This window comes from Pararge aegeria, chromosome 6, assembly GCF_905163445.1.
Source record: "Pararge aegeria chromosome 6, ilParAegt1.1, whole genome shotgun sequence".
In the NCBI taxonomy this organism is placed as follows: domain Eukaryota; kingdom Metazoa; phylum Arthropoda; class Insecta; order Lepidoptera; family Nymphalidae; genus Pararge; species Pararge aegeria.
Genome location: NC_053185.1, coordinates 8,554,665 through 8,580,978, shown reverse-complemented (window position 1 = coordinate 8,580,978; position 26,314 = coordinate 8,554,665). Strand labels below are relative to the sequence as shown.

Sequence of the window (26,314 nt, the reverse complement as noted above, 5' to 3'; positions counted from 1 at the left end):
TGTATACCAGTACATATACCCTTACAGTTATAACCAAGGGTCGTATTCACTGAAACCGCTGGAATAAAAAACAAAATTTTGCTCCCGTCGCTATGGCGATAAAAGTTTCAATGTTTCCTTTGCTCTTTGTGAATTTAAAACTACGTTGGAACGCTTGTACAGCTATGAATTTGTGTGTTTACTGTTTACACACCACAGGATGCAGAAGTACCTACGAATGAATGCAAACCTTTTTTTTTAAATTTTTTTTCACAAACCTTTTTACACCTTTTTTATATTACAGGAGTAATGTATGTTTTAAAGAGTAAGGACGAAGTTGTCCTGACACACAACATATCATCCAGTTATACAAACGAACGAATACGATTTTTTTTTACAATCTTTTTAAAAATATATTTTAAACGTCTAAGATCTACTGGTTTATTAATCTATTCGATCTACAGTTACTCTTACCAATTATTTAAATAATTGAAGTGATAAAAATTAAATTAAAATTTCTGCATTTTGATATTTGGAAGGAGTTCATCCAATAAAGTGCGTATTCGAATATAGTTTTCTGCTGCATGAGACGACTGCAATTAATTAAATTGTTAACGCCACCCGCTATAATATATGTATAACGTTACAAGTCTATATGTTCTGAAGTGGTTTTTGAGACATTTCTACAACTTCGGTATACCAGAAAGACTTTTTTGTGTACTTATGTCTGTAAGTTGGATTAGTGTGCTTGCCCTCTATAATTCCCAACTTTAACGATATTAGCTTTTTTTTTTTAAGTACGGTAGTGTGTTGTATATTTAAACGAATGTGGGCTAAAATAAATAAACAGTTTTATTGAAACAACTATAACCACTTGGGGCGTAACTTTCTAAACACTTTTAGATTCACGTACAGCTAAATTTCAAACGGTGATTAAACTTTAATCGCTGACAATGATTTATTTCCGTATCCAATCGTGCTATTCCTAAAATAAACCCATACCAGCTCTGATTACAAACTGCAATGTATCCTTTAATATTACGCCCGCCTTTTGTATAATGTTTGTATAGCTATGCAATAAAGTGAAAAAAATGACGGAACACAACAACACGTTATTTTCATCAATACGTCTGCGTCATCAGTGCGCTGCACTTCAAAAATCATACTACACAAGACATATTAATTATGTCAAATGATTGGTAAATTATGTACCTCTAACTAGCCGTCATATATGTGTGTAATTCTATATGTATATGTTTGGAAGTCGTCCACAATTTTCTATTTCGGTCTCCAGTGTTTTGGTGCAGCTATATGAGTGAATTAGACACAAGCTTCCTTTTAGTTAAACTATAAGGTAGATTTCTTACAAGTTACCCTTAAACGGTTGACTTATTTTATTTTAATTCCATTGTAGTTCCATTGTCGCTTTGACCAATAAGTTACGGGTCTCCTTCCGCCGATGCCATAATTAGAATATGCTTTTATTTCAGTCTTATAGCGACTGTGCCAGAGAGTCCGAAATTAGAGTTCCGAATTATATCATATACATTTTAAATTTATAAAATTGATATTTCTTCCAGGTGTAGGTATTGTGCTATGCTTTTAACTCTATAGATAACCAAATTAACACCGACCTCTGGTTATACGTTAATATGACTTTGTACGTACCGGCATAAATAAATAAATATATTACGACAATACACACATCGCCATCTAGCCCCAATTTAGGCGTAGCTTGTGTTATGGATACTTAGATGACTGATAAATATTTTTTATTAATATTATACATAAATACTTAGAATATACATATAAACACCCAGACACTGAAAAGCATTCATGCTTATCATACAAACATTTTCCATTAGTGGGAATCGAACCCACGGCCCTGGACTCAGAAAGCAGGGTCGCTGCTAACTGCCCAAATCGGCCGTCCGTACATACTAGCCCCATGATTATTTCTGCCGCCTAGCAGTATTATTCAATCACCTGTCTTAAGAGGATTCTCGAGTACTTCGGTCACATTGCCAGAAGAGATGGAGACAATCTTGAAAAGATAGTGGTCACTGGCAAAGTGGAAGGAAAGAGACCTCGAGGACGTAGCCCGATTCGTTGGTCGGATCAAATCCGCACTGTTCTCGACACCAAAGTGCATACGGCTTTAAACGTTGCTCAAAGCCGAGTCAAATGGCACAAAATCGTCCAAAAAGTTGTTAGTGGAAGGGGTCACGACCCTCAGCAATGAGGAACACGACGTAGAGAGAGAGAGCAGTATTATTGCAATGCTGTGTACCAATCTGGCGTGGTTGCCGTTGTAATTACAGTTGATGGACCCATTGCCGGAAGTGTTCCTTGCATGCGATGCGCATTGTGTTGTTAGACTTTCCACCATATGTGCCATGTGCTTCGACCGTCAATAATTACTATGATATCAAAAATAAAAGTATATTACTATTGAGAATTTCGTACCTTTAAAAGAGAGATCATCATCGTCATCAATAGTCTGCAATAGTCCACTGCTGGACTAAAGGCCACGCTGGGCTGACGGGTTGGTGAGCGCAGTCTACTGCGGTATTAGTAGCACATAGGACGCTGAGAGATACTCAGGTATATTGTCCTAGCTATTTTAACCAGTATTATCCTCGTACAAAACTAGGTACAAAAGTAACACTGCTCACGGAGACTATTAAGTTGTGTTAGGACACGTTTTATAGTTCTGTTTGTCTCAGAAATACATCGTCGTTTCGTAAAGTGGCAAATAAAATATACTTTGCTGAGACCGGCAATATTGTCTGACTACATTTTAATGCCGCGTTTATCTCGAACAACACAATTATGAAAACTCATTTAGTGTAATTTAAAATTTTATTTTTTTATAGTAATACTTACTAATATTATTAATGTGAAAATGTGTTTGGTTGTCCTTCCATTACTTCCTAACTAAGAAACCAATAACTTATTTTCGACATAGAGTTAGTTCAAAGAACGGAGAGTAATATAGACTATTTTTATGTCACGAAAACATGAAACATGAAACCGTAATACGAACGCCGGACACAGCTAGTATCATAATATTATGTCTACATATAGTTTTGAGGATCGATCGACGTTGGATTTCCAAGGTGCTAGAACGGCAACCCAGCGTTGGTAGACCTCAAACAAGGTGGACGGATGCCATTAAACTAGCCGCACGGAACCGCAAGACTCAAGTGGTACAAGAACGGAACTGTCTACGAAATAACTATGACGAGTTGTGGACTTCCATTCGTGAGCCGATTGGCGAATTTGATAGAGTGACCCTGCTTTGTGAGTCTTAGGCCGTGGGTTAGATTCCAACAACTGGAAATGTTTGTGTTTTTCAGTGTCTGAGTGTTTATCAGTATATTATTCCTAAACATTCATCAGCTGTCTTAGCACCCATAACACAAGCTACGCTTACTTTTGGGCTAGATGGCGATGTGCGCACTTTTGAGGATGATAAACAAATTCGGAAACTTAAGCTACGAGGGTTCCAAACGCGCATTGATTAAAGAAGAAGTCCGCAAAAAACATAATGGAAGTACATTAGCAGGTACAAGAAACTTGTACTTTTTGGTATAATACTATGTAGTGTTTCATAATATTGCACCTTGATACGGCACCTTTCATGTGAAAATTCAACTCGCACTTGTACGTTTTTTTTTGTCTCACTAGGGCTTTAGAGTATGTTGGTTTAAAAGATTTGTAACATACATTTCCTTTGCTCTCTCGCACATCTTAAAGCTACCTCGTACAACCTTGATTGGAAAGGCAGCCTGTGCGGCTTAATAAAAGTAGTCTGGAGTCCCTGCGAACTCATGTAAATCTGTTTGTTTTGTGCCGCCAGTCGCGCGCCGCAATTTTCCTATTCTCCTATTCGTGGCAAAAGCAAAGTTTTATGCCCATGTTGCCTCGGCGGCGACGAATACATAATGAATAAACATATGTGACTTGTAATAATATTGTTTGTTTTATCACAACCTCAGCATAGTAGCCACTTGAATTAGTTAAACACGAGGTGCCTTATTAATACGTTTATTAATAAGGCATAACATCAAGTTCAATTTATTTATTTAGCACAATCCTTGATATTTCATTTACAGGTTTTAACTAACTCTAACTTGTAATAAATTTTATGAACTTATGAAAGATACCACATCTTTATGTGGTTGATATTCCACCAACACGCACAAAACGTTTTTTTATCCACGTTTCTGATACGCTAGGATGTGGAACGCCCCCCCGGAAACTGTTTCTTGCCACTCATAATTTGAGTACCTTCAAGGCAAGAGTGAATAGCTGCTCCAACCAATCGACTTCATCATTGCTTTCTAACGGTCTAACGGGCATGATTGTCGTCAAGCGCTGGCCTATCGCTAATAAAAAAAAAAGAAAAAAAGCCATTTTTTTAATTAAATAATTACATGAATTTCTACGACAAGTAAGCCAGAGTACAGTAGGGAAAACGATTTTATTTGGAATGCTAATAATATAAAAAAAATCATTAACTTAATAAAGGCGATGCTCAATGAGGTATTTTTTTATATTTTATTAAATTCATATAAAATTTCAGTGTTGCTAATATAATCTTGCAGATGGTTAAACATTTTTATTGTCATTGTGCATGTACTTTGCTTGTGCAGTACTAATTTTGAATACGGGGCATTTAATTTATTTTTCGTTGTGTACATTTGTTTAATTGTCTTCGAGTCGAGGATTGTTTTGGAAGACCTTAACTCACAGATACTTTTAAAGAACAGAGCGTGATGAAACACTGCCTAATTATTCCGACTTTATGCTATTTTAATATGGGTCTATATGTTTTTTCTATTCAACGGGACCCTTTTGATTTCAGAACGATGCAAACTGAAACGAGACCTATATGCCACGTACACTTTTCTATTTACACAATTTTTTTTGTAGTTGCCTAAATAAAATGACCGAAATAATCAGTAACCCTCAGTTAGTTTTTTTTTTATTTTATTTATAATTTTAATAAATTACTAAAAAACCTTGGTGCAAATTTGCATTATGGGCCTTAATTAAATAAACGTGGCATAATATCGCAACGGTTACGCAGTGTGTTATCAAACATTTACTAACAGCTGGTTTTGTTTCCCGGTATTTTGAGAATGTCGTGACTCCCGTAACGTTAGATATCATAATTTTTGTAATTAAGCAGATATTATTACGTCATTGTTTCAGACTTCAGTACAGTGGTGTTGCAACGTTAACTTTAAGCTAGGGACAAACTGGACTCGTACGAAACGCAAGCGATGCGAAGGGTTTTTTTTTTGCTCTTTACCATTAATTAATAAGGCGGTTAATCTTAACGGCCCAGGGTGCTGAATGTTAAAATAGGCCCTTGATGACCCGTAAACTACTGCTATGTATAAGTTCTATAGAATTGCACCCCGCCACTCGCATGGGATAGCCTACGAACATCCCTCCAGCTTCTCATGTCTATCTGTACCCTTAATGCAAGATTTTCTCGCTCGCAGTCGAGTAGTCGTTTTCGAGTATGTCGTTAATAGAACAATACATACAATAGATACAATTCTACAATAAACTACCAATTGACATCTTGGAGATATCTTTTAAAAAGTTCAAAGTTTGTATTAAACGTAAGCTTATAGAAAAGTCCTATTATAGTATAAAGGACTACGTAAACGATAAAAAATCTTGGGTGTTAATTATTGCTCTAACCAGGGTGCTTTTCTAATAATTTAAAATGTCATTGTGCGATGGTGATAACAAAAAAAAAAACACCCGGCTAAGTTTGTTGTGGGCTTCTTCTTAGACAAGGCGCGTTCGGAACCCTCGTAGCTTTAGTTTTAAGTTTACGAATGTGGTTATCGCCATCATCTCACTACCGTGTAATTCTTATGTACGTATCAAAAGTGCCACCTATGGGCCTACTTGAATAAAGATATTTTTGACTTTGACTTTGAACATATTGTAAAATGGATCTTATTTGCATTGCACTAACTAATAATTCTTTAGCTCGAGCTTTTGACGGAACGTTTGTTAACCAAAAATTACATGAAAGTACACAATTTGCGACTCGAAAACGACTAATGTCCATTTTACTTTGACGATACAGAGCAAATAAGTAGATTTTCATATGAAATCAAGAGTTTATATATCATAATGCGCTGCATATGTTGCGTGCTTGGGATTCCTTTGTTACTAGCTTTAAGCTACAGACCCACGAAACCTCGACCTGCAATGTCTATCCCACTCGTGTGACAAGAGCGTTTCTAGAACTGACACGAAGCATGTTATAAACAAATAGTTATTTTAAAAGAATACAACAGCGCCTGATGCCAATTTATTTTTCATACACGGGGCAAGTGTGCGCACCGATTCTCCCATGCGTACGTGAGACCAGTATATCTCTAGCCTAATATTTCGCTCCTTGGGGCTGCAAACATCATTGGCCTCTTATTCTCTAACCGTAAACTCAAACAGTCGCTGTTTAAATGTTTAGCTTCATTTACATGAATTCCAAATTGTTATTTGGGCTAGTAGTGTTTGTGCCATTAATCAGTAAACGTTATTAAGAATTTATGTTGAAATTAGATAAATAGTTCTAACGGTAATAACGTTAGTTATTATGTGAAATCCTGATAAGAGCGTTATTAGTTCTTGTACAATGTATATACATATATATATTGATACAATACTATTGGAACGATATTAGTCGAATTTAAGTATATACTTAAAAGTTATTGGACTATTTGCTGACGTATCGAAATAAAATCGCTTCAATCGCCCCACACAATTAGTACCTACTAATTATACCAAAGTAAACAAAAATTATCTTCGGAATACTGACCATCAAAGTCGAAACTTTCTTTATTATTAATTTATATATTTGATGCGTTTGAAGAGTATATGATTTTTCCCATTGAAATAAGATGATATACTATAGATTTGTAAATTTAAACCAAGGATACGTAGATTTCAATCTGGTCCAAGAAGCTCAAGACAAACTTAGCTGGTAATTTTCTTTGTCTATATCACAGTTTAACTTAAATCTAAGTATTATATTTAATGAGGATCTCGATTAATGAGGAGGAGGCGTGGGAAATTTTGAGGAGGCGCTTGAAACAAGTTTAAATAGAACATTAATAAAAAAAATATTATTATTACTCTTAGGATACTTTTGATCCCAAAATTCAGCTCATTTTCTTTGGAAATGGGGATGGAAGTATTTGATTGATTTTATGCCATAACTACTGCTATTAAGCCACACATTATTAAAAAAGTCATTTATAATAAGGTAAAATGGGAGTAGGTCCTCGGGACGGGCATTTGCGAATGGCAATGTTGAATGATTGAGGGTTTCAAATAGTGGGTGATTAAAGCTCCAAGATCAAAAACAGATTTGTTAATTCGGAATTCCTCAAAGTAACGCCTTCTTCTATCCAATTATTTTTTTAATTGATCCAGATGAAGCGGCGGGCGGTACGTGAGGGCGGTCAGGCGAGGTGAGCCGCGGGTATGGATCACGCGGTAAAGGCGATGTCGGCGCGCGGGCCGTTTGCGCGGCTGCTCGCGCGCCGCCGCTTCGAGTCCGCCGAACTGGAGGAGTTGTACGCTCGCTACGCTTGCAAGCTGCAGCGCACCTCCGTCGGCTCCGCGTTGGCACTTTGGGCCGTGCTCGCGGCGGCCTTGGCGGCTGTTGATGCCACCAGAGGCTGGCGAAGAGCACCCCAGGTATTGTATTATTACGACATCATCATAATTTGTAGTAGTGAGTGCTACAACCATGCTTATTTCTGTCGCCAAGCAGCATTGCTGTGTTCCGGTGCGAAGAGCTTTTAATTACAATACTACAGAGGTTTGACACCTACGTAGATTGATCGACACAGAGCGGCACGTTGCAGGACGTGCTCTTTGCATGCTCTGCAAAGTGTCGACCTGTTTACAGTTCGTTATTATACCGGCATGCATGCTCCCTTCGCTTGCACTCGCTATTTATTTGCTACTCGTATTTTTGACTCGACTTAGTCTTATTTACCTTTACCTTTGCATAAGTTTAAAGAATATACGCAGGAAGCAGGCGTTGCTTTGATATATTACGAAAATTAAGCTTAATTTGCTATACTCCGCGACACGTAGGAGAATCTGTAGGTATGGTGTAATTTATAATTTCTACGTTTCGATGCGAAGATCTTTTTGGAGTGGAGTATACAGATTAGAGAAATTATAATTTACACCATACAGATTGTCTTCTTTTCGCTGAATAAAATTTATAGCAAATTAAGCTTTAGTTTCATAAGTTTAAAGAATGTATCAAAACACATTATCGAGGCTCCTACTATGAATTACCACTGATGAATTTTTAAATGACAAGGTAGCTTGGAAGCAGACCACTCCGCTTTTATCTTACGCAAGTTTGAAAAATGCTTGTTAAATTGTAAAAGCATGTCGAAAAAAAAAGCTACTGCAGGAACTGCTGAGTTTCTTACAAGCCGGCAAGATCTTCGTACTTCTCAGTAGAAATCTTTCTTCCGACTTTGAAACCTTATGTGTGCTTATATTCGGCGTAGTTGGCATGTATGTTGAAACTCTTTTTTTTTAATTTATTTTTGTAATCTTCCATAAACGTAGGTGCGTTTGTGTTGGCCCTATTTTTTGTAGCAAAACGGTCCACACCTTGTATCCCAGAATTACATAATATCCGGTATAAATAAATATATAGTAAGAATTAAAGTATTCGTTGTAATCGCAGGTGGGCGTGCTAAGTGCCCACGCCGTGCTATGCGGCGGGCTCGCTTGGTGGTGCGGAAGATCAGGCGGCGTGGCACCAGAGCGGAGGCTACCACGAGCGTGCTGGCTGGCCCTCGCAGGCGGGGGCACGGCCCTTGCCGCCACGCTGCCCGCCTGGAGCCCGGGCGCCTCAGCCGAAGGAGCAGCACACGTTGTTTGGGCAGTATTCGCAGCCTACGCGCTGCTTCCGGTCGGCGCACCCGTCGCTGTCGCCTTTGGCCTCCTACTGCCTACAGCGCATACAGTCGCCGCTGCGCTGGTGGCTTATCGCTTCCCTTACCACGTGTGGCAACAGGTAAGTTTACCTGAAGCGAAATTTAACTTAACAGAAAGGTCTTAATGTGTTTGAGTCTGTATGTTGCGCCGACCCTAACAAAAAGATTTTTTTAAGTTTGTTTTATTCAACTACAAGTTAGCCCTTGACTGCAATCTCTCCTGATGGTATGTGATGATGCTGTCTAAGAGAGATAGAGGTATAGTTGTTATTTAAACCTTTAATCAGTTTCTAATCGACATCGTACCGGAACGTTAAATCTCTTTGCGGCACGTTCTTTGCTTGTATGCCGAAGCGTCCTACCAAACCAGATCAGAGAAAAGCAGAAATTATAAATTCCCAAGTACGATTTAGTTTCGTTTTCATGTCTTAAGTTCATTTTGGGTATGTTTTGTTGGTGGAATAGCTGTTACCCCGTTAGCAGCTGTTCAGACGTTAAAACTAGACTAAACATTGGATAGAAGAAGGCGTTATTTTGCGGAATTCCACGATATACTACTTATAAGGCTTAATTTGCTATACTCCGCGAAAAGCAGGATTATTTGTATGCTGGAATATATAATTATTTTTTTAATCTTTATACTCCACACCAAGCAGATCTTTTGCAATGTACCTATTTTCTAAGCAAGTTTGGCTCAAACATCGGGAAATCCAATGGAGAAATAACTCTTGTGGATGCCCGGAGTCAATGGAATGTTATATATAAAGAGTGAAGAAATTTTAAATTATACCATACAGATACTCCTGCTTGTAGCAAATTGAGCCTAACACCAAACAGATTAGATTAGACAGCAAATTAAGCATAATTTTCATGGGAGATAAGGAAAACACATGCGTTTATCCAATATAAATTAATTAACTTACAAATAGTTAATTTTGATTTTCTGTTAGCTAACACTAAAAATTATTGGAGGTCATAGCCTTGACCTTTTGGCGCCATTTGCGTTGCCAAGAATGAAATATCACCAACTACGTAGTTAGATCGTTAATGAATTTGGCAATAGTGTGTCTAGACTGCAAGTAGCTTGATTTTTAATAATTAATATCATCATCAACCAAACGATGATTTGAGTAACCAGTGCAGGGCAGGGTAGAAACGATCGTGATGGAGAAGATTGCACAAAACACGATAACATTCACCAAAATTTCTTAGGAAAACAAAAACTTTAAAGCTTTATAATACTTATTTTGCCATAATAAATTTCCTAAAGTGCCAATTTTGACATGAAAAATGTCCGTCTCACAATATTTGCTGTGGTTGGAGGGCGAAAGATGGCTACGTATTAATTAGTACCAAAACTGTTTCAATTCAAATACCTTGCCTTTTAGAACATCTCATTCATCATGAGAAAACCCGCATGCCTGAGAGTTCTCCACAATGTTCTCAAAGGCGTGTGGAGTCCTCCAATCCGTATTGAGCCAGCGTGGTGGACTACGTCCTAAACCCTTCTCTCTGTGGGAGGAAACTCGTGCCTTCTAGTGGCCCGGTGTATGGGTTGACATCACTATGATGATGATGATGATCTCTGATTAGAAACAGTTTTCATTAAGAGAAGCGATATACTGAAGTATTTTCTTAAATATAGTTCAACGGGTACATACCACGATAATATTTTAGGATTTGTCGATATTTCGACCTAGTTGCATGGATCGTGGTCACGATGGAACTCAAGACCAAGTCAAGTGAAGTCAATTGAAAAGAAAAGTGAACGTCTCAATTTTTTTGTCATCACCACCCAGGTGTTTTCTTCTGTGGGCACGATCACTGTCGCAATCCTGCTCAGATCCTCCTTTTTACCATTGCCATTTCACAGAAGTTGCCTTCCAAGCTCCAATTTTGTCAGCATTCGTACTTCCATACTAATATTATAAATGCCAAAGTGCGATTGTTTTTTTTTTCTCCTTACTTTACATACTGACTAAGCAGCCAATAGACTTGATTTTTAGCATAGAGTTAGTTGAAAGAACGGAGAGTAAAAAAGTTGGGGATAAAAAGTAGCCAGCAGCAAGCTGTGATAGGCCTACATGAATAAAGAATTTTTGAATTCATGTCACTCTCCGATCAATAAAATATTTAAATGCCATTAATACGTGTTTTTTTGCCGCTTGGAGGAGAAACTGACCAACTGCATAATTTTGTGTTTATAATATTATTGAAGATTTTCTGGACCACGCACTCTTTCATACTTCCTATTTGGGCTTCCGTAATGTAACGCCTAGCTCTATCTAAAATTGGTTGATCAAGCAAGATGTTACTAACCTTGGCTTCATATAAAAATACGACGTACGTTTATTGGGGTGATTCGCGCCCATAGTTACGTCATGTCGATCACGCACATTTGTGTTCTTCGAGTTAAAACCAGCATAACCAACCACCAACTCTAGATTACATAGCCGGTCGCGACCTTGGTTTTTATCAACTCAACTAATTGCACACACATTTAAAACAATTATTACCGCGCTTGTACACTACATCCGAACCGAATCCGAGAGATTGTACGATGTCATTTTGAAATAGTGATTTAAACCTCGGAAAGTTTGTTTTATTATAAAATTCAAAATTAATTTATTTCAAGCAGGCCTAATATAAGCACTTTTGAAATGACAAGTCTGTCTTTGTGTAGTGACTCTACCACCGGTTCGGAAGGCAGATTCTACTGAGAAGAAGCCGGCAAGAAACTCAGCAGTTGCTCTTTTCCAATATCAACAATTTACATTTTACATTTTAAAATTCATTTTTCTATCTTGTTAGAGATGAAAGCGGAGCCAGATGCATTCCAAGCAGGTTGCTTGTCATTAATAAATTCATCAATTCACATCTTTGTACTGTTTATATTATCTTTAGTTAAAGGGTTTCGATACTCAAAAACAACACGATTGTCATCCTGAAACGTCGCAGAAAAGTGCTTACGCGTCATTGAACCGGTGAAATTAGTGAAACCAAAATAAGGCCGTCTATTGAAAGAAATTCGGAGCAGCCTCCGTACCATAAATTTTGATCTCCTATTATTTTCAGGCCAAACTTTTCCTAAGCCATCTCAGTATCGAGACGAGAAAGAAAATTAATCCTAAATCTCACAGAAAAACCGAATTCTCTAGGTCTCTCTCTCTCTCTCTCTCTCTCTCTCTTTTCTCTAGGATCGGAGGCAATGCACTAAGCTCATCAAAATTCAGTACGAGTCCTCTCGATCCGTATTTTTTATCGGAAGTAGTGCAACAGAGCTCTCACCAAGTTGCTTGTTAAAGAATAAAATTATTCCAGGAACGAAGTCACGAATCCAAGCGGCTATGTGTCATACTGGGTGTGGATCGTTAGCGTAGTCAATATGTAAATTTGTCGTGTAACGTAATTATTATGTGCGCAAATTTTTGTGCCTTGTTTTTAACGACACTTACGAGTATAACATGAGAGCTTCAGTCGCCTACATCAATATATTATGAAAGAGGATTTCACTGAGCCGTTAAATCCCTTAAGCTTTCTATGGATCAGTGGTATTACCTATAACATGTTTACAAAACCTATTACGGAGGGGTAACTTCTTTAATGTTTTGAACCGATCCCTTAGTAAAATAATTTTGTAAAAATATAAAAACGATTTCACTGTCTAGCGCCCAACCTGTGTCTAAAATTGTAAAGCGCAAGCCACATCTCTGTGTCCAACCGGTGTCCAAAATTGTAAAGGGTTCCAGTTTGTGCCAGAAATTTATTTAATTGATTGCGAATTTGCGATTTACGAATGTGTTAATAATTCTTATTTATTATAAAAGGACAGGACGTGCACCCGGAGAACTATCTCTAATGAGATTTATTCCAGAAGCCCTAAAATGTTGAGAAGAATTGAACGGGTTAATGCTGAGTAGGTACTTACAGAAATAACTGATATTTATAAGAATACAGATATACAATACATAGACCTAGAAATATACAAAATTATATTTGATTCGCAGTCAATGTTCATTACATTTTCTCTGTGTATTATGATATAAATACGGGTGCATTTTCGATACACTTCAGTCTTGTAAGATACTCAGAAGATGCAAATATACCTTATGGTTTCTTAGTCGTTACTTCCTCGAACGCGCGCTTTTTGCGATTGGTCGATTTCACTCTGGACGCAAATTTGCGCTAAATACATAGGTTGGATGCCGCCTGTTAGCCTTGCTTTAAGTAGTGCAGTGTGTGTGTTCGTGGGTAAAAAACATTGGGTCTGAAACAGATCGACATCGTTCACGATCCTTGTACTAAAATGACGATTAAGGTTTCTGTCCCAGTTATTTTAGAGGTTACTTCCTTGGTATAGTATTCGACTCAGCTTCATAAGAAGCTGTTATACCTTCCGATCCAATCCTGTTTTATCCAACTGTCGCAGGATTCAGTCGTTTATTGCTAAAGGCTTAATGTTATTACTTAATTTGTACATACACATATAAGGGATCCGCCCATTCGAATGTCCGCACCAGCTATAAAAAAAGCATTGTGCATTAAAAATCCATCACTCTCTCACAGACATTAAGACCGACATATAAAGTCGGTATTACCGGTAACAATAAAAAATGACCTCGAAGCTGCGTTCTTAACCGTCGTTCATATTGGTTTTAGCCAGAAATCAAAGTGCGACTCATAGTGTTTTCTCATCTATATCCACTTCTATTTTTAGTTTCATTACATTATTGTGGGACCACATAAATCCATACGATAAATCGATTACAAAACAATTACTCTACTGAACTAAAGTATTACTTTGTTAGTCTACGCACTAAATCTTAATTATAAAGATTTATACGTTTTCGTGCGTCGTAAGAAGAGTTTATCGTAAGCATTCACGACTAGAAGATAAAATGAAACATGTTTTGGGAATTTTTGCGTTCTTGTAATTTTTTGAGATAGATTTTAATAATCAGGTTTCCTCAGTTCCTACTAAATCGTACAAATCCGGCATTAATATACTTTCCTATATTATTCAAATAAGGCTTTAAGCTGTGATTTAAATTGCATAGGAATATTTTATGGAATTATGAGATGTATCATACACCTATTTAACGGCATCAGCAAGGAATTGACGTTGTAAAATGTTAGTCTCAACGTTAATCACGTATATCGTTCGTTCTTTTACCTTTAACAATAAAAGTTGGAATGCTGGAGATATACAAGCTATCAGAATTACTGCTTAAAGTATAGATAAGATTGGAGACTAATTTTTAATAGATAAAAAAAAAACTAGTGAAATACACTGAGGAGTGCCTGAATACCAAAGTCGTCGATCAGTGCGTGTTGCCAGTGATAACTTATAGCTCTGAAACTTAGTAGCTGACTATGGGTCTCATAGGAAGGCTAAGAGTCACACAGCGGGCGATGGAGAGAGCAATGTTAGTGTTTTATCTACGTGATCAAATCAGCAATGAGGAGATCCGTCGAAGAGTCACATTTACGGACAAAGCCCAACGAGTCGCGAAGCTGAAGTTGCAATGGGCGGAGCACATAGCTCGAAGAACCGATAGACGTTGGGGTCCCAAGGTGCTGGAATGGCGAACTCGCATCGGAAAACGCAGCGTTGGTACCCCGACGAGCTGGACGGATGACATCCGGCTAGTCGCAGGTAGTACCGTGGTATTTGGACCTCCCTACAAAAGACTTATGTCCAGCAGTGAACGTCAATCGGTTTATATGATGATGATAATTGTGACTAGTAAAATGAAATGGGACTGCTCAGGTCTGGGTAATTCTTGCCAGTTAAATAACAGAGCATTGCCTAGAGTCGGTGGTTAAAGAACTCATGAATATATATTTAACATGAACAACATTCATCACTGATCAAGTAATTAAAGCTACAGAAAAAGCATAGTAAATATTTCAATCTAATGAATTAAAGACAAATTACTACTAATGGGATACATTATTAATCAATCTGATTTGCACGAACGCATTACTTACATGTTAGATTAAATGGTATTATTTGGTACAGATCAAGCCAACATCTGGTGCGTAAATCAGAGCCGCGTTTCGAATGCGATTAATATATGCATCAATGAATTACTATGGGGAATCAGCTTTCAGAACCCCTTCAGAATGATCGAAGATATGGAAATTTCGGGTCAGACTTTGAATGAGAATAATCCTTAATTGAATAGTAGACCTTGTTTTTGTTAAACCGGACCAGCCTCGCTGAAGCGTGGCATTTGAACTACAGAGCTCAGTCTGTTATTCGAAACGATATAAAACAATCCTAGAATTGCAAAGTTGAGTAAAAATTTCAAGTTAATCCACTAACAGTTTTTGGAGTTCTGTGAATAATGAAGCTTATATTTTAAACATATAATATGTATTATTTTTTATGTTATATATTAAAATAGTAAGATATAAAATACATAAGAATGCACTAGAAATTAAATGGGGTGGGGTGGTAATTAATCATGAATCATTAAATTGCACTTCTATAGAAAATATTTTCTAAAGTCCTGACTATCGCAACAGTATTTTTATAACAGTATGCAGACAACATTGACATCACAGTAGTAAGCAAAAAAAGTTGAGAGAGTGCGCAAATATAAATATTTAGGTACGTGGCTTAATGATACTTGGAGCAGTGATCAGGAAATTAAGTCTCGGATTGAAGTAGCTAGAAGTACCTTTGCCAAGATGAAAAAAGTACTCTGCAACCGCAGACTTAAGATCCTTTTGCGCATTCGACTCTTGCGTTGTTACATCTGGCCCATACTGCTATACGGATGCGAGGCTTGGACTATTAAAGAAGACCTCAGGAAACGCATAGAAGCATTTGAGATGTGGGCATTCAGACGTATGTTGGCCATTAGTTGAACTCGCAAAGTATCCAATGAGGAAGTTCTGCGACGCGTCAACCAACGGCGCAAACTTTTGCACACCATCAAGTCCGAAAAGTTACATATCTGGGGCAATGGGGGGATGATGCGGACCAACATAATGCTCCGTCGGCCACTGCCGACGACAAATACACTTATTTGAATGGCTTTATATGCTTTAATTATAAATAGTAAGATCGCACATTTCCTGATTACTATTATAGCTGCATAAATATGACATTAATCACTCTTTTGAATTGATAATTAGAATTTAAAGATATGAGTGTAAAGAAGTTTCATTTATTTTACCGATACTATGTCTCTTCTATACTTTTTGCCATTCATGTAGGTTCACGAGGAAATAGTCACTTTATCAATGTCACATAGTATGTTAAAGGCAAACTAACCGCTGAAGCAAGAATAATGATATTTGTCTTGCAGTAGGTAGTACAGGGACTTTCGTACCCATCTATTACTATGTCGGAATGTCAAAATTCGAAAGATTCGAGGTTATTTTCAAAGTCTTAATATTGCACTCTCCCAGCAATCCAATCACCAATCAAAATTTAGCTTTTTGTGTGAGTACTTGTTTGTTGAATAATTTTATTTTTTTATTTTATTCATATGGTATTATGATCAATACAAGTTAATGGACATTCAAATGAAAATTATGAGTAAGTACACGAAAGTAAAAAGACACTATTTTTTATCACGCGAAGTGTTGGGATGTGTACTGTATCTATTTATAATAAAGGATCCAACGTCATTAGGTTCAAAATATATACCAAATACCTAGCATAACTATTCGACAGGTAACTACTATATCAAGTACGAAAAAACATTTCCTGCGAAAGTCAACAACAGTCGCAGAACCTTTCACTACTATGCTAAATTTTTCTGCGGATGTACGCAGCATGTTGCGGGCGTCCTTTACAAAGTCCGTACAAAAGCCGTCGTACCGTATCTAAACGAATGGACTATACAACTTCAGATAAGTAAATTTTTCCATACAAAGTTCATCCTCTATGATAATCAACATACACCGATCGACCGTGTCGCATCGTCTGTCCGCTATTCTTTTGTTCCTTGTGGACGTAGGATGATGTTAACTAGCCTTAAACCGTCCTCAAAAATAAAGCTATCAAATTTCAGGTAAAGAGATTAGCGCGTTCAAACAAACTGACAAAAGAACCAACTATTCAGCTTACGTATTAGGTTTTAATATAGATGTAGATTCCTCGTATACATCAATATTATACGTATCAACCCAATTAATAACAATCGTTACACAATACTGGATAAGTGGTTTTCGATCTGGCAGTGATTTATGTACCGAACCCTCTTGATCCCATCGTTTCCTCTTAACAAATGTTTTGCTTGATCGAACCCAGCTATTCTTAGCCACGGGGGTGAAAACTATTGGCAAATGACTTCTTGAAATTGTGTTTCGATATCTAACATAAATAGAGCGTATAACTTTATGTACTCTTGTTTTTTTTATTCGCTATTCCGGCTGTTATCATTGTTTTCTCTAAAATATAGTAAAACTTTATGTAGCCTCGTGTTTCAACATCCGGATTTTTAGAAAGTCCTTTCCTAAGAAATGCTTGAGTCATATAAGGAACTACTGTCAACATTTCGAGTTTCTAACCTGCGCATATATCATCAGCCAGGACAATCTTTTTTTATTTCATCATCATCATCATCATCATCATCATCATTATATCAACCCATAACCAGCCCACTACAGGGCAAGGGTCTCCTCCCACGATGAGAAGGGTGAAGGCCGCAGTCCACCACGCTGGCCCAATGCGGATTGATTTACTCCGCACGCCTATGAGAACATTATGGAGAACTCTCAGGCATACAGGTTTCATCATGATGTTTGTGATAGTTAGAGTTGCGTGCTGGGATTCGAACTGGGCCCACCAAAAGTGAAGCCGAAGACCTAACCACTGACCTATCGCTTTTTGTTTATGTGTACATTTTTTTTAAAGGTCTTACTACAAATTATGTTGTCTAAGTTGTTAGTGAAACGAGCTATATTAAACCAATACCCTAATCGGTTTCTATGCGGCATCGTACCGGAATGTGGCCACTCAGGGGGACGTTTCTGTCTCTTGGGGTAGTCACTGCCGAAGCCTTCGATACGACAGTCACAAGGATCGATATTTCTGGTCCGGTGACCAGAAATATCGATCCTTGTGACTGTCGTATCGATCGATGTAATTTGAAGATAGAAGACCAGTTATCCACAACTGATTGAGATGGCCTTTTGCTTTGGATAACAGTGAATGTTAAGTTATGTATTTCTAAATCCAATATGTTGTACTCTTTTAGATATAGTTTTTTAAGCACCTCCGTGATATCAAATGAAAGGGTTTGTTTAAAAAGCGTGTTATTAAACTATGTTTTAAAATTAATTTTATTATTTAAATTTATTTTATTTAAATAGAACAATGATTTTTATGAGTAAACAGTCTGTAGTCAATGTCAATGTCATGTACATAAGTCAAATATCAATGTCATCTCTTGCCTCTAGGCTAGCGTCGCTTAAATTTAACACGGTGGTCCTATTAATTAAAGTCATTAATCATTATCTTATGCAATCCTGCGTTTATTATTATACTATCAATGTAGATTCTTACATAGCCAGTTGTAATGTTTTATTAGTCGTCTAGCTGCTACCAATCTAACACCAATAAATGTTACAAAGTAACTAATCACCAAAAAAAAAAATACTGTGGTGATAAATTGTTTTCGATTGGCAGTGAATAGCTATTTACAGAAGCTTCCCAATCCCATGGCTTCTTATAATAAATAACATGCTCGGTCGACCTCCGTGATTCGCACGCACTTGAGCACAAAACTATCAAAGTAATAATATTTACGACATACCCGTACACTATCATTTTCTGCTTCTTCAGTGGACCAGTTTTATGAACCGCCTAATATGTTACCATTATAATAGAAAGTACAAGTTGTACAAAATGATATTTAATCGCCTTGAAATCTACATCCAAAAAGATCTAAAAAGGACACCTATACACCTATAAAAGTAACATTGGTAAAATAATTTACAGGACTAAATAAAACACTCATACCTGTCCGATTTTGGTTTCAGTATTTATCTGTTTAGTTTATTGCACTCTTTAGTTTTTTGAATGTAAATTTTCCTCAAACAGTTACTGTTTAAATAAGTGAATATATGAATGGTGCTATTACCATTCACTTATCAAAGCGGCTTGATCCTTCCTAATACCTAATACATTTTACGAGAAGCACGTGTCCTCCACGACTCGCAGCCTCTTGGGAGGAAATCTCGTATGTTTAAGTGCTACTTTAATAATTAAACAATCTCAGTTTGCATGCGCATTAATAAACAGCTAGTTTTCGCCACTGATTTTCTCTTTCCATGGAGACATACAATATTTTTCCGCGTTAAAAAGAATCCTGTGTCGATCAAGGATATGTTTTTGTGTGCGAAATTGAAATTTAAATTCAGTTCACTCAGAGTCGTGATTGAGTAACAAATATCAAAACTTTCACATTTTATAAAATTTACCTACTAACCTTGTTAACTTAATACGGAAATAAATGAACACAAAACAAATATGCGATATAATTTTTTTGATGCTTTGGGACGTGTAGTTTTAAATATTTATATAATGACTACGACTACGTCCGCGAATGAGTCGACTTAAAAAAATAGTCGTATGTGTCGCGGACTGTTTTATTAACTTTAAACAAACAACAATTTCGATAACTCCGACATACTTACTACATACGTCCGCCGTTTGGCGTAACGATCACGCATCGAACGCATCAGAGGCACTCAAAAAGGATATTTTTTGCAGTTTTTGTCAAATAAAAAAAGAATTATTAAAATCGGTGCAAATTTAAGATATGAAGAAAAATTGATCGAATTATTTAACGGATAGGGTTGGCTTTTTATTTGGAAAAGCCAAACAGGTTATGTAACAAAACTTTTTAGAAGTTACTACTTTTATCCGGCGCGGCGGGCGACCACAAAGTTTAAGCCAATATTACAAGACGTCGTCGCTTTTATATAAGGTTATCCGAATTATATAAAATATCAATAAAAACGTTCAATGAAATATTCGTTCTATCTGCAATATATTCTTACTATGTACGTATGGTTTCGGTTTAATCGGCTGATCACTATGTTCTAGAACAATGTGGCTTAGTTAATACTTTAAGCTGAATAATTAAATTTATCTCAACGTTCTTTGTACGTCGTTGATTGCGGTTTTTACCAGATACCATGGGAACCGTTTGTTTTTATGGGATAAAAATTGGCCTATGTTACTTTCTTTTGAACTAACAGTGCCAACAATACAAAAAAAACTAAAAAAAAAAAAAATTACTACAAAAAAATAACTACTGAAAAAAATGGCATTGTCCTTTCCCAGCCCATGCTATGGGGAAAACGTTAAAACTGAAGCTGAAGGTTTGTTGGATAATATTCCAAACTTGTGAAACTAAAAGCCTATGGAAGGAGGCCTGCGCCAAATAGTGATTAGAGGGTCGGTAATAGGCAGTTCATCGTGCCTTTTTAAAGATGTGTTTCTCAAGTCAAACCTGGAGCTCGAGGTCACATTGTTAGGTATATACAACGTTGTAACGGAATCACGAAATACTGTTCAAGGGTGCATAAGTATATTTCATAAGGATTCATCCTGTAAAAATATTAAATCAAAAGAAGCATATTTAGGTTTCCATACAAAATAATTGAAAACATAGTTATTGTTTACTTATGACAACCCTTTTAAGGATAAAAGTTCAACACCTGCGCTACGCAACGCGTACCTAAAAAAGTGACAGGACAGGAGTCACTTGATCTTACTTCTGCATGTGATGCTAGGGTTGTATCCAATTCCTTTTAATGAAAACTACAATGTTTTACTTAAAAACTATTAGCGTTTCACAGAAAAGTCTCGAGAGACAGTAAAAAATGTACCTAAAGTTTTAAAGTATTATTTCGGTTTTCATTTACACTTGGTACATTTGGTAGGCATATTTGTAATCAATTTGTTTGTTGGTGCTATGGCCGCGGTTATTATATTCTGTCCGGGTGTCGGGTGCACTTAGATTGATGATCATATATATGTACTTATTAGGAATTAGGTTAATCGCTCGTAAGCAATTACACAAATGACACATAATATGTGCGGAATGTCCATGGTATTATTAATGTTTACGTATGCTATTATTGTAAACTAGCTGTTGCCTGTGGAATCGTTCGCGTTTGTTTCGGTTTTTTTGTAATCCCGCCGGAACCATGTGGTGTTCGGTAGTTTAAAACATTGTCGTACGAGTATATCCGTCTTCGGTGTATGGTATAAGGAAACAAAGTACGAAGCAAAGCAACCAATCGACATGATTTTTATCATAGAGTTAGCAGACGGAGAGTTACATAACTTCTTTTCCCAGAAAAACAATCGGTTCCCTCGGGATTTGTAAAAAAACCGTAATAAACGTGGATGAAGAACGGAGGCAACAGCCAGTTTCATATAAATTAAAAAAAACCCATGTGATGTTGGGGTTTAAATATAAAACCTTCTAGGTATAGAGATAAATTGACAACATCTAACGGAAACCGCTGATGTTATCATTAAAAACTTAACACAAAAAAGAGGACTGACCAGTTTTTACCTACTCACTTCTTTTAGGATTCCGTAGTCAAACAGAGAACCATTAAAGTTTTTGTATCTTTCTAGCTGTTTATCCGTTTGTTTATCTATCTGTTACAGTAATTTAACAATGTACCAAGGATACAAGTCTAAATTCTGGAACCTTTTTTTGCTAGATAAGTGGGTACAAAAAGTGGGTGGGTAAAAGGATGCATATCCATACGAATATTTTAAAGGCGAAACTGTGTTTGTTTGTTTGTCCTTACTTTACGCCCTAGCTTAGAATCCAATTGACTTGATTTTGGCTTTGAGTTAGTTGCAAGGATGGATAGAAACATATATAACATAGGTAACTTTTGACATAAGCACGGCTAGCATGGGCAGGGGACAATTATATCTCCGAGGAAAGGATAAAAATGTATTTTCTCCCACAGCTTAGCAACTCACGGAGCACTGGCGCACAAGTGGAAATAATATCCAAATAATATATGTGTAATAATAAACGGGGGTAAACTTCTCCTATTCCAACATAATATATAGTTGTTCCCGTGGTTTGGCTGGGGTCACACGTTAATTATATCCCCTGTCAGGGGATATAATCGGGGGAAATCATTTTTGTCTCCTGCCTGTGCTAGCCCTGCAGGAAGGCTAGATAAAAAGCTGATAAGGTTATAAGAATACTTAGCTATTTCATAATACCAACTCTATGTCCTAAAACTCCCTACCCTATACGAGAGGATGCTTTTGCCCAGCTGTGGGGCGTTAATAGGCTGATGATGCACTCCATAATATAATCTATTTGCTAGACTATTAATGCATTGTCACGAAGGTTTTTCTAGGGAGTAAATTCGAGAACAATGATCTGTATAAAAATGAACCTTCTTCATGGCAAAGTAGAAAAGTAGTCGAAAAAAAATCTTGGAAATGTTTAGACGAAGCGTGCAATTACATTTAAGAATGTTTTTATCTCTGATTAACGTATGAAATTGCCGTGGTATTATCAATACGAAGGAGGATCTGTGTGTCAAACCGTTCTTTGGCAAATATTTTTAGACCAATAAATGCAGCTGAAATTTCCAAATACTGAATGCGTCGTTTACGTTCATATTGACTCCATAAGCCACTAGCTCTCTGATCTCCACAGGCAATACCCCAATAAGTTCTAGGTTCTAGGGAACGGGAATTAATATATTCAAGTTTACCTTTGTATGTAGCGCATCACTTAGAAAGTAGTCAATGAATGTACTTGGAATGCTTTCACAACGTTGCAATTACATTTTAGAGTATTTTTATTTCGAAGTTTCAAACGGGAATTAATATATATCGAAGCGTAGCCGTGTGTAGCTAGCTGTAAATACGCGTGTGGTAATATGTGAGATATTATCATATTTAACTGTCGGGTGACTTAACTATCATGCGTTGCGCAGAATTCACGCTAAACACTTAAGCGACAATTTAGAGAGCGCATTTAATTCAGCTAGCCGACATACACATATGTGCTATAGAAATGACCTCTTCCTAAATCATCGTCATTGTTATCATTCTCATGCCTGATTTCGCTAACGAGGAAATAGCCAATGCCTTAATAAGTAAGGAGATTCCTAGGCATACATGAACCGTTATAAAACCGTATTACCTAAGTATTGGTGAAACGTTTTTATTCTATAGACATTGCCTAAATCAGACATTCGATATAGATCTATGTGTTACAGTAATTTTATACAATCCCTACTAATATTATAAATGTCAATGTAAGTTTGTTTGTTACGCTTTCACGCAAAAACTACTAAACCGATCCCCTCATGAAACTTTGTACACATATTTTTGGAAGTGTTAGAATTAATATAGGATACTTTTTATTTCGACATTTAGCTCGGTTTCTTTGGGAGAGGGGATGAAAGTGTTTGACGACTTACACCATAACTCCGACAAATTATAACCGATTTAAATAATAATTTTTGTTCTATAGAGGTTATAATATGTGTTTAATTTTACCCAAACTGTGGTTGGAGATAGAGGACAGTACTCCTCAGCGGATAGCAGCAAATCCCTCATTTAAGGCTTAGCGATACTGAATACTTTAATTTTTTTTTAGAACTACAACTAAATTTAATGCCACATCAAAAAAAAAAACCAAACCGAGATGAAGTCGCGGGCAACAGCTAGTAATATAATAAAGTAAATAATTAAACATTTGATTACTAACCAATGTTCCAAACCAATGACATGGAATTGCTGGGTATTTTGATATAAATACTACTGCATTATCGATATACTCCAGTCCTACATGGACTCGAACGATGCAAAGATACCTCCCGGTGTCTTAGTCGTTTATCATATGCCTAGGTTTACTGAATACGGGCATTAGTCTATTACTGTTAAAATGCTAAAACAGGCTCCCTCTCAAATAGGAGATAGGGATTTAGAGCAATGAACCACACCGCTGCTCTGATGCAGGTTGGCGTTTTACCTTAGCCTTTTTCCGTAAAGCGGAGTCGACTCACTCAATGGCGGCCTCGTGCGTCATCTTCCTCCTATCTCAGTCATGTTCTGTGGGACCGTCGTAGTATAGGTGCGAATCACTAAATTTTCGAATATTTTTAACGGTGTGTGGAACTTTTAGTGACACTGCGTAAATCTTATATAGTTTATTATGAAGATAGCATCTTTTGAAAATAGACTAGGTATAGGCTTGGAGACTCCCTAGCTAAACCGCAAAATCATGACAAACCGTCTATTAAATTCAAATTTTCTTTATTCATGTAGGCCTATCACAGGCACTTATGAAGCGTTCATACATATATGTTTACATAATTGTAAGGGTGATGGTGATAACTTCGTACGCCGACTTAATTCTAAAGCTACGAGGATTCCAAACGCGCCCTGGTCTAAGAAGAGCCCACAACAAACTTAGCCGGGTTTTTTTTTTATCACTATCTCACAGTTTATTTATATTAAGCTATGAAGCTAGAGCAATTCACATCCAAGCTTTTTTATCGTTCAAGTAATCCTTAATATAATAATAGGTTTATTCTGTTGTTCTTGTATTATATTTTTTTAATCTAAGAGTGATAGTAAATTTAGATCTCGCTTAGTAACAATTTTAAAGGATATGATGTTGTGACCGCTAATGAGATACGGTTATACTTAACCATGCAGCTATGACAAATTATGTTTACTAAAAACTAAGTGGGCGAATTTTATCCTATGTAAGCGAATATAAAATCCGAAGCTGTGAATAAGTGCTACAGTGTAGACTCGTGCTGCTACTTAGGTATATCTCAAGTTAGGTTAGGTTAGGTTCGAATATTAATATTGTCTTTCAGGCACTTACCTTTTAATAGGTAGTTAATAGTGGCCATCTTCAAGATTTTTAGGCAATAGTTTCGCTCACTCAGTATTTAAGTACCTAGGCTATATTCAATTAATACGATACCTTTAATAAACATTTATTAGCTCGCTTAAATATTGCCCATTCTTGCTGCCAAGCCTTCAAGGGCTTTCTTGATTGTGATCTTACTATTAATGTGCAGGTAGGTCATCAAATCAGGTTTTAATTAAGTATGATAGGTTTTAATGTTAATAGGCGTTTTCTTGCGGAGAAAAGCGTAAATAAATATTGCAGTTTCTCCAACCTGTTACTATCACTGCTTCCGCTTATGGGTTCTGTTAGAAATTATATTTTCTAATCAACCAAGAATGTCGCCCATGGTGCTCTACTTTTTATCTCTTACATGCGTCTGGATCTTGTATATATAACATTTTTTTAATTCAGTGAAAATGGTTAAATTTTGCTTGGTTCGTCAAGTATTACTATAAAAAAAACTAACTTACTCCTAATTTGCTTTTCGTGTAAATTGTGTCTTAATGTCATAAAATAAAATTAGTTTTTCTATACGAATGTATGTTTTTGAAATTTGCAACACCTTATACTGAAAGTCATGTCAATATACGACCATAATTTATTTAAATAAGTTTAAACGTTATTATTTATCAAAATTAAGGATTACATGTATGATAAAAAAGCTTGGGTATGAATTGCTCTTACTTCGTAGCTCAACATTAACTATACTTTGAGATGGTGATAAAAAAAAAAACCTGGCTAAGTTTGTTGTGGGCTCTTCTTAGACCAGGGTGCGTTTGAAACCCTCCTAGCTTTAGTTTTAAGTTAACAAATGCAGTTATCATCACTAATATTACAACATGTTAAATGTTTGAACGCTTCATAAGAGTCTCTAATAAGGTCTACATGAATAAAACATTTTCGAATTTGAATTTAAGACTCTATTGTCAAACTACTACAAATTATAATCCAAAAAAATAATTGAAAAAAAAGTCTGCGCAGTTTTCGTAAAAGTGCGTATTAATATAAAGATATATAGATAGATAGATAAAGTCTTTATTGCACAAATTATAAGTGAAAACAAGAAATAACAAAACAATAAAAAAATAATATAAAGATTATTTGGGATTATCTAAAAATGTCTGTCCTTTGAGACGAGAAACCTGTGCCCAGCAATGTTAAGTTAATCGGCTGCGGATGATGTTGGGAGTATTTCAACTCTACCAATCTGATGATAGTCAGACGGATAGCGGAGGCTTAGTAATAGTCCAGATGACTCCCTTCAAGTACGGTTTGCAGGGTATGATTGAATGCTAAAGTCCGATTAATCTGACTTACATATTGCCTGCGTGAATCTGACTGCAAGCTTGTGAATAAGTAGTACAATGTACCAACATCCTTTGAAATATTCACTCGCTTCTATTCTTCGAGTTGGAATCAATGCAGAAAGAT

General features: G+C 36.6%; 1 protein-coding gene across 2 annotated transcripts in view; it reads left to right on the top strand.

Moving 5' to 3' along the window:
• LOC120624811 (Ca(2+)/calmodulin-responsive adenylate cyclase-like) overlaps window positions 1–26,314 on the top strand; it is a 138,392-nt gene that overhangs the window by 29,572 nt on the left and 82,506 nt on the right. For both annotated transcript variants that reach the window (XM_039891565.1, XM_039891564.1), the window contains exons 2-3: window positions 7,450–7,716; window positions 8,735–9,067. In XM_039891565.1, the coding sequence (XP_039747499.1) occupies window positions 7,501–7,716; window positions 8,735–9,067 (549 nt within the window). In that variant the 5' untranslated portion in view covers window positions 7,450–7,500. The remainder of the gene's footprint in view (window positions 1–7,449; window positions 7,717–8,734; window positions 9,068–26,314) is intronic.